At 29.5% G+C, this 9,331-nt stretch overlaps 1 protein-coding gene across 1 annotated transcript; it reads left to right on the plus strand.

Annotated features, from left to right (window-relative positions):
* The first annotated feature begins 4,468 nt into the window (after nt 1-4,468).
* On the plus strand, nt 4,469-8,103 carry LOC112733825 (1-deoxy-D-xylulose-5-phosphate synthase 2, chloroplastic). Its single transcript, XM_025782914.2, has 10 exons — nt 4,469-4,748; nt 5,007-5,183; nt 5,274-5,438; nt 5,560-5,710; nt 5,794-6,065; nt 6,154-6,427; nt 6,524-6,831; nt 6,949-7,230; nt 7,317-7,601; nt 7,701-8,103. The coding sequence occupies exons 1-10, from the start codon at nt 4,653-4,655 to the stop codon at nt 7,845-7,847; spliced, it is 2,157 nt and encodes a 718-aa protein (XP_025638699.1). The 5' UTR covers nt 4,469-4,652; the 3' UTR covers nt 7,848-8,103.
* The last annotated feature ends 1,228 nt before the right edge of the window (nt 8,104-9,331 follow it).

Below are 9,331 nucleotides of genomic sequence, written 5' to 3' on the forward strand. Positions count from 1 at the left end.
TATATATAACTAATTTTAATGATTAATTTTAATTTTAATATACGAAAAGTATTTTTTTCAAATAAAGTAATCCAACAAACAAGTTTGGTCATGCATAAAGAGCAAGGATTTCACGTGGACTACTTACTAAACTAAGCCCAATTTTCTCTTGCCTATTATTTAATATTAAATTTTTGTTGAATTTATTTTTTATAACAAATTTAAATATTTAGAATTAATTAATTTTATATTTTCAAATTAAATATTAGTTATTTATTTATTTATTTACTTTAAATAATTAGACACTAAATTTTTAGACACCATGACTCCATAACAAACACCCTAAACTAAATATGTACGTTAGTTATCTCTAACGAAGAACTCCCTTTTTCATTTGTAATTTTTTTTATCCCGTGTGTTATTTTATAAATTAATTTTTTTTATAAAATTATACAAAATTTAAAATTTTTTATACATTGTTATGTATTTATTAAAATAAAAAATTAAATATTTTTATTAATAATAATCAAAGACACATATTAGTCAAACTTTCTTTTATATATTGATAATAATTAATAATTATTAATAATTATGAACACATACTTAAGCTACAAAACAGAGGGGATCTTGAAGGATTCTCTGATATTCATGTTACTTCTGAAAAAGAACATGTTATCTATCTTTTTATTTTATTTTATTTTTACAATAAACCACTAATGGTACGTTTAATTTGTTTTGAAATGTAATTAACTATGATTATTCAATAAGCTGACAATTTGGAACGCCCATGCACGAATGTATCAAGACTTAGTCTATCATACTTGTCAAATTTTATTTATCTATATGTTTCCGCACAAAGAAGAAATATAGTTACATTATTTTATTTTATGTGCAGTAATCCATTCACGACCGAGTGCATGAGCTGTTGATATCATCCAAAGCCAAAGTCAAACATCACTGTCTCATAGCAACTAAGGAAAACAAATTCATAGGGAAAATTGTTTCTTTTTATTTTCCTAATATTTCTTTCTAATCAATAAAAAAAAGTTTTATAATAATGTTATATCTCTATCGGTTAGAGATATAATTATTTATATTATTTTTTTATTATTTTAAATTTTTAAAATAAATAATTTTATGATATAATATTAAAATTTTATGTTTGAAAAATTTAAAATTCGATTTTTAATAAAAAATAATATAAAACAAGTTGAGACTTGGGCGATCTTTTTTTTATGAGAAATGCTAGGGAGCCAGTAACTTTTGTGATTTGTAGCCATCAAATAGTTATTAATAATGATTTTAATGGTATGAGATTGGTGTGAGATTTTATCTAATAATTTATTTTTTTTTATTAATTACATACTAGTTAGAATTTAATAAAATTGATGTCCATGTAGTTTTCCTTTTTTTATTTGGGGACTTGCAATGTGAGCACCATAATAGTGCATGGCTTCATGCTGAGTGCTGACGTTGACTTGCACCCAATATTCTAATTTTAGTATTTTTTCATGAGTTTGAAACACGCTCATTATTTGACTATACATACAAGTGCAAAATTAGTAAACAGAAATTTTTTAAAAAATATTATTCATTATATATCATCACTAAAAATTATTATTATTATTATTATTATTATTATTATTATTATTATTATTATTATTATTATTATTATTGTTATATAGTGCCCAAAAAATTAAACTTCTCATAACACCCTTTTAATTTGGCTACATGTATTCTTTTGAATCAAGTAAACATTATATTATTGATCGGTGAATGCCTTATAAAGTTATAATAAAAGCACGTTCATCTACCAGTTTCCATCTACCTAGTATTTCAATACACAGAGAACAAAAGAAATAAAAGGTGGTATCCCTAATAATAAAATAGGTTTTACTAACATGTCTTTTAAGAATATATTTTAAAAATATTATAAAAAAATATTTATTAAAAATTTAAAATATATATTTTTATATTTTTAACATATTAAATACATAAAAAATTTAAAAAAATTATTGTTATGCTATTAAAACATATCTTTAAAATATAAGATAGCTAAATCTAATAAAATAATATAAAATCATCAATTGACCTCGATGTATAGTGCTTTCTACGATTCCAATAAGATATACTTTTATAGAAATCAAACAAAATATTCCGCGACTTTAGAGTTATCTCATCATCACGATCGAAAAATATCGTTTGTTATTTTAAAACATTATAGTATTCTAAATTAAATTACCTTAGTTCAGTACTTAATATCACTATGCGAAACATTGTTATTTATTTTTCTTATAATTCAAATGTTTTTAGTAATGCTAATGTAAATGCTCTTCTACCTAATTACAGAGAAAAAAACTTATAGCAATATTATATATGTATATATTAAAAATTAGTCACAAAATTAATAATTAGTAATATTATATTTGTATTATTTTATTATTTTTATACGTTATTTTATATATTTTTAATATATATTTTATATTTTGATATGTATTTTATATATACATAATTAATTCTTAACGTAAGCGTAATATTTTGAAAATTTATATGCACTCAAATTTAAAAAAGAAAAATGCTTGTTCGTGGATATACCTAAAACAATTTAGTTCATATATAGATATTAAGATTATTATTATTATAAATTTTTTATTTTTTATTTTAATATATAAATATATAATAAATATATTAAAAACTTAAAAGTTTATTTTTTTATAAATATTTTTTTAAACTTTAACATGTGTAGTTAGACATTTAAATCCTATATAAAATGAAAAGAAATATCAAATCAAATAATCAGTTTATTGAATATATAAATATTAAATTAAATAATAAATAATACTACTTGTCAAAGTGTACACTGATGCTAAAGCTTTGACTGGAAAATATTAATGGTTTATGACTGAGGGGAACCATTTTATTGGAGAACAAATGCCTTATCAGCCTCATTTTTTCTAAAAGATTTATTCTTAGTTTTTTGTGAAAACATTTCGATTGGTTTTTATTCTTTTAATGCTGGATCAACAATTAACGAGAAATATACAACACTTACTAGCTGAACTGCACCTATATAAATCAAACGATATGGTTACATTTTATTATGTATTATGTTTTCAGTAAAATTATAAATATATAAATTTTTTTAATTATTTTATATATATATATATTTTTTTTTTTTTTTATTATTCACCACTTGTCTACTGTCCACCGTCCACATTATGTAACTTTTATATACATACATTGTGAAAAAAAATAAAAAAAATAACTATATAATGTGTATAATTATTAAAACCAATAACTCAAATATCAATTCTAGTATTAAAATTATTTAAACTAATATTAGTAAATAAAAATTAATTATTATATATTTATACGTAGTTTATATTATTATTTTATATATTTGTAATATATATTTTATAGTCTAATATATATTTTATTTATGGGACTCATTTAGTAATTATATTTTTGTATATACATAACATGATTATATATAAATATACTCAACTAATAATAATTAATTTGATAGTTAATTTCGTGTTTTAAATTAAAAAGATTCTCAAAAACAAATGAATAATGATCAAACACCGAGTAATTACCACTTATATTCTCTCTCAATTTTAAACTATAAATACCTACTAATTAAAGAGTTATTCCAGAATAATACAGGTAGCATATATAAAAAGATATCTATCTCAGGTAATAATTAACTTGGGATGAAATGTTTTTAAAGATTCAAATTCCTTCACCTGGGTGATCGAGTCTGTGTGCCCATGAAATTTATATATAACTATCATAACATTCTTTTTAGAATTGTTATAACGAATACTCTAAATTAACATATAGTTTGGTTTTTTAAATTAACCTGGCATTTTTTGTTTTGGTTGAAAAATAATTTAGATAAGATTGACTAACAACGAATACTTGCATAACTATTTATAAATGAGATATTACAAAATTTTCAAAAAGAACAAAGAAAATATATTCGTATTTTTTAAATAAAATATAAATTTAATATTTACCATCTATAAAATATAAAACTTTCAATATGCATTTGTTTTTATCACTGAGAATGTAGTCAAGTTCCATTAATGTTAGTACTATACTATTCAAACCCATTAATAGATATCGTACGACTTAATCAACATTTTGTTGCGTGCAACGCTTAAAAAAAAAAATAATAATAATAATAATATTTAGTTATCTTAGTTTGTGTCTTGACTCTTGAGTATATATTTTAACAATCTAATAATATTTTTTATTTTTGATGTATTTAATATGTTGAAAATATAAAAGAAATTGTCAATAATTTGTAACAATTTTTTTTTTTATAATATTCTTAAAATATGTTTTAGAAACACATGTTCCGATGCAAATAACAAAGATGAGACGGGAAAAAAAGAATACGAAACGGCTTGACCGAAGGACACTGGAAAATGAATAGAAAATTCTTGAGCTATATTTATGAATTTATATTATTTATTTATTCCTTGTTTTCTCAATATATAAATGTACTTCCACCCGTTAGTTCATATGTAAGAATTAAGAAGCAGCCAAAACACGTATATATAGCTGATCTCTGGTATCTTTCTTTCATACATTCTTCCCCGTCTTTCTCTCATTCATTCATTTCATAATCACTGAGTCCTTCATTTACTTGCTTGAAACTCGAAACCATGGCCTTCTGTGGAACTTTTGTTAAGCCAACCCATTCTTTGCTGCCATGCCGCACATCTTCAACTCCAACTTCAAACCATGGTTGCACAAAACAGGTTAGTTTCTTGCTTGCTTGCTTTCTTTCAATCACATACACATCTCTCTACTTTTATGGACAGACATGTACAATGTTAACCATTTAATAAGAGGCACCATAAATTTATGTAATGATATCATGGTTTTTCTCATTTCTTCCATCTTTTGTTGTGTATATAATATATTCTTCTAGCTTTTTTTAATTTGTTAGAATGAAAGAACATGATCGTTTCATTGGTGAGTGATGGTGTGATTTTGATTTTAATTGTGATTCTCAGTTGTGTGTGAGAGCTTCATCAACAACAGCAAGTAGCAGCTCAGGTGATAAGGAAAGGTCTATCATAAGAAAAGAGAAAGATGGTGTATGGAAGATCAATTACTCAGATGAGAAACCACCAACACCACTTTTGGATACAATCAATCATCCAATTCACACCAAGAATCTCACCACACAGGTAACAAACTTAATCCATGGCATAACAAATTTCAATTTTGCTATGATTGTTGCCTCCTTGTGTATTAATTAAGGCTCTTGCATATGTCAGGATCTTGAACAACTTGCGGCAGAGCTAAGGGCAGACATTGTGTACAGTGTATCGAAGACCGGCGGCCATCTCAGCTCAAGCTTGGGGGTTGTGGACTTATCAGTGGCTCTGCATCATGTTTTCAGCACTCCTGAAGACAAGATCATATGGGATGTTGGCCACCAGGTACAAATTGTTCCAGTTTCAATTCTGAATAATTAAAATGTTATAAGGTTTTTTTGGTCAATATTATTTACTATGGAAAGTTTAGAGAGGGTCTAAAAAGAAGCATCCGAATTTTTTGCAGGCATACCCACACAAGATTCTCACAGGCAGAAGGTCCAGGATGCATACCATTAGGAAGACTTCAGGCCTTGCAGGCTTTCCTAAAAGAGACGAGAGCGCTCATGATGCTTTTGGGGCAGGACACAGTTCCACAAGTATATCTGCTGGTCTTGGTAAGATTCTTCAATCCTACAGAGATGGTTGGTGACAGAATATGAATGGCAATCTTAAGTTGTTTATGTTGGTCTTCGTGTAGGCATGGCGGTTGGAAGGGATCTGTTGGGAAAGAACAACAGTGTGATTTCAGTTATTGGAGATGGAGCAATGACTGCAGGGCAAGCTTATGAGGCCATGAACAATGCAGGGTTTCTTGATGCTAACCTTATAGTTATTCTTAATGACAACAAGCAAGTTTCTTTACCAACTGCCACAATGGATGGCCCTGCAACTCCAGTTGGAGCCCTCAGCAGTGCCTTGAGCAAAATTCAAGCAAGCGCAGAATTTCGCAAACTCAGAGAGGCTGCAAAAGTAAGCCTCTCTATATTCTAGAATTTTTTTTTCTTTGTCAAATCTCACTATGTATTGATTTCTGACTCTGCTTTTTTCATTGCTGAAGAGCATCACAAAGCAGATTGGAAGACAAACCCATGAAGTTGCAGCAAAAGTAGATGAGTATGCAAGAGGCATGATCAGTGCTTCCGGATCAACCTTTTTTGAGGAGCTTGGCTTGTACTACATTGGCCCTGTGGATGGTCATAATATTGAAGACATGGTTACAATTTTTGAAAAAGTCAAAGCCATGCCGGCTCCGGGTCCAGTTTTGATTCACATAGTGACAGAGAAAGGGAAGGGATACCCTCCTGCTGAAGCCGCAGCTGATAAGATGCATGGTGAGACTAGAGAGTCTATTTATTATCCCAACAAAATTATGATTAGCAATTTTCTAATTCTCCAAGTTGCTAATAGTTCTCTAATCACCCTTTCAGGTGTTGTCAAGTTTGATCCGAAAACAGGCCACCAGTTCAAGACAAAAGCATCTACACTATCATATACTCAGTACTTTGCTGAATCCTTGATAAAAGAAGCTGAAGTAGACAACAAGATTGTAGCCATTCACGCTGCGATGGGTGGTGGAACCGGCCTAAACTACTTCCAGAAAAGGTTTCCAGACCGATGCTTTGACGTTGGGATCGCCGAACAACATGCTGTTACATTTGCTGCAGGGCTAGCCACTGAGGGCCTCAAGCCATTTTGTGCTATCTATTCTTCTTTCCTTCAGCGTGGATACGATCAGGTAAGGAATAAATAACATTAGGCCAAATTGGTTTATGTCCACTATAGAGGTAGCAAAGTAGTTAATGTCATAATTCACAAAACAATCTAACAACTGTGGTCCAAATTGGGTTTGTAGGTGGTCCATGATGTAGATCTTCAGAAGTTACCAGTCCGATTCGCTATGGATAGAGCTGGTTTAGTTGGTGCTGATGGACCTACCCATTGTGGAGCATTTGACATCACCTACATGGCTTGCTTGCCTAACATGGTGGTCATGGCTCCATCAGATGAGGCTGAACTGATGCACATGGTTGCAACCGCTGCAGCCATAGATGACAGACCAAGCTGCTTTAGGTTCCCAAGGGGGAATGGAATTGGAGCCGTTTTGCCTCTCAATAACAAAGGAACTGCACTTGAGGTTAGCATTACTTTCCAAACATAATGTTGTATTGTATTTGGTTAAGCCAACCAAAATTGAAGTTTTTGGTGATGTACTTTATGTAGATTGGAAAGGGTAGAGTTCTGACAGAAGGTAGCAGAGTTGCAATCTTGGGATATGGTTCTATAGTCCAGCAGTGCATGCAAGCTGCAGAACTGCTCAAAACACTTGGAGTCTATGTGACAGTTGCTGATGCTAGGTTCTGCAAGCCTTTGGATACTGGTCTTATTAAGGAACTAGCTAAAGAGCATGAAATACTCATCACTGCTGAAGAGGGTTCCATTGGAGGTTTTGGATCTCATGTTGCACATTACTTGAGCTTATCTGGCATCCTTGATGGACCTCTAAAGGTATAACTTTAATCTATCAACAACTCATTTTCTCTGTATTCATTATTATTTAGTGAAATGTGACACTAATTCAATTGTAACGTTATTATTTTGGTGCAGTGGAGAGCAATGACGCTACCTGATAGGTACATTGATCATGGATCACCTCAGGATCAGATTGAACAAGCAGGAATTTCATCAAAGCATATAGCCGGCACAGTCTTGTCTCTAATGGGAAAGTCAAAGGATGCTCTTCTCTTGGTATAAAAATACAAAACAGTACGCAACATGGAATTGAATAAGAATCTTGACCTGCGACCAGAACCACAAACCTTAGTTATTCTTTGAAGATTTCAGTTGTCAATGTGGTTGAGATTAATTAAGTTGTAAATAGCTGCACTTTGAACACTGAAAAGCCTCCATCGGGCATTTTTTTTTTAAATTAGTTTATGTGTTAATTATGTTACTGTATGCAAAAGTAGGCTTCCCTCTATTAATTAAATAACAATCTTTCTTCGTTCCTTATGTTTGCCCAACAAATAAAGGACCTGCATTTGCCAATTATTTTTTTTTATTTTAATCTTTTTTTGAAAATTGAACACGGCTCTACCCCTGAACTAGTGTTTGTTTAAAGCAAAAAATCAATTTAATGGGTCAAAGTATAAATATAAATATCATTCATCTATAAGACGACTTGATATATACATGAGATCATTAAGTTGTTAATTCAACCATTGTACACATAAATGATTGAAGGAAATATCAGTTTGACAGATAAATTAATAAAATAAATGTACATAAGATGTTGGCCAATCACATATTCACATAAGTATACCGTATACGAGACTGACTTTTTTGTTTTTTTCGTATGTAGACACCAAAAAATGCGAGACTTAATTACATTTGAGTGGTAATCATTATGTTCTTTTATCAGGATAATCTATTATATATCTCTAATTTTATAATTAAAATGTGTTACATGTTAATAGGGGTGTTTGCAGTGCAGTTTGGTTCGATTTTAAGGAAAAAAGTAATCCGATCCGAACGCTTAATTTATGTGCGGTGCAGTTTGGATTGGATGAAATTTTTTTGGAAATCCGATTCGATCCGATCCGATTACAAGCGGTTTGGATCAGTTTGGATTTACGGTTTTTTAAATAAAAAAATTAAATACATATAACAAGTTTCAATATCAAATTTTAAATAATCAATAATGACATAACAAGTTTTAACAATATCTTAAAAAGCTAACGATAACATAACAATAGAAATAAAATTATAGGTTAGTTAAAATAAATAAATAACAAATTGAACATGTTATAAGTATAATTGTAAATATAAAAATAAAATAATAATATTATAGCACATTGTGCGGTTTGGATTTGATTGGATCGGTTATGAAAAGTAGATCCGAAATCCGATTCAATCCAACGGTTTACAAAAAATAGAATCAAATCAAATCCGAATTAGTGCGGTTTTAATCGGTTTTCGGTTTGAATCGAATTATATGAACGGTTTAATTTGAATCAGTTTGGATTTAAACATTCCTACCTGTCAACGTTCTGAAATTGGATCAGACCAACTGGTCGAATTGGTTTAATCGCGAACCGGTAATACTAACGGTCTGGTCAAACATGTAAAACTGAAAATTATAAAACCGATAAAAAATCGTTGAACCGGACAAGAATCAGCCGGTCGGATCGAATCGGAACCCGGCCGGTTTACACAAAAAAGGGAAGCTCATTCGTTTC

Source organism: Arachis hypogaea, chromosome 13 (genome assembly GCF_003086295.3).
Source record: "Arachis hypogaea cultivar Tifrunner chromosome 13, arahy.Tifrunner.gnm2.J5K5, whole genome shotgun sequence".
NCBI classification, from domain to species: Eukaryota; Viridiplantae; Streptophyta; class Magnoliopsida; order Fabales; family Fabaceae; genus Arachis; species Arachis hypogaea.

What these genes read in the sequence shown, in the direction of transcription:
- LOC112733825 (XM_025782914.2), top strand. Translation starts at nt 4,653, where the DNA reads ATGGCCTTCTGTGGAACTTTTGTTAAGCCAACCCATTCTTTGCTGCCA. An exon ending in TATGGGATGTTGGCCACCAG is followed by an intron (nt 5,439 to 5,559) that starts GTACAAATTGTT and finishes AATTTTTTGCAG; the next exon opens with GCATACCCACACAAGATTCT. An exon ending in AACTCAGAGAGGCTGCAAAA is followed by an intron (nt 6,066 to 6,153) that starts GTAAGCCTCTCT and finishes TCATTGCTGAAG; the next exon opens with AGCATCACAAAGCAGATTGG.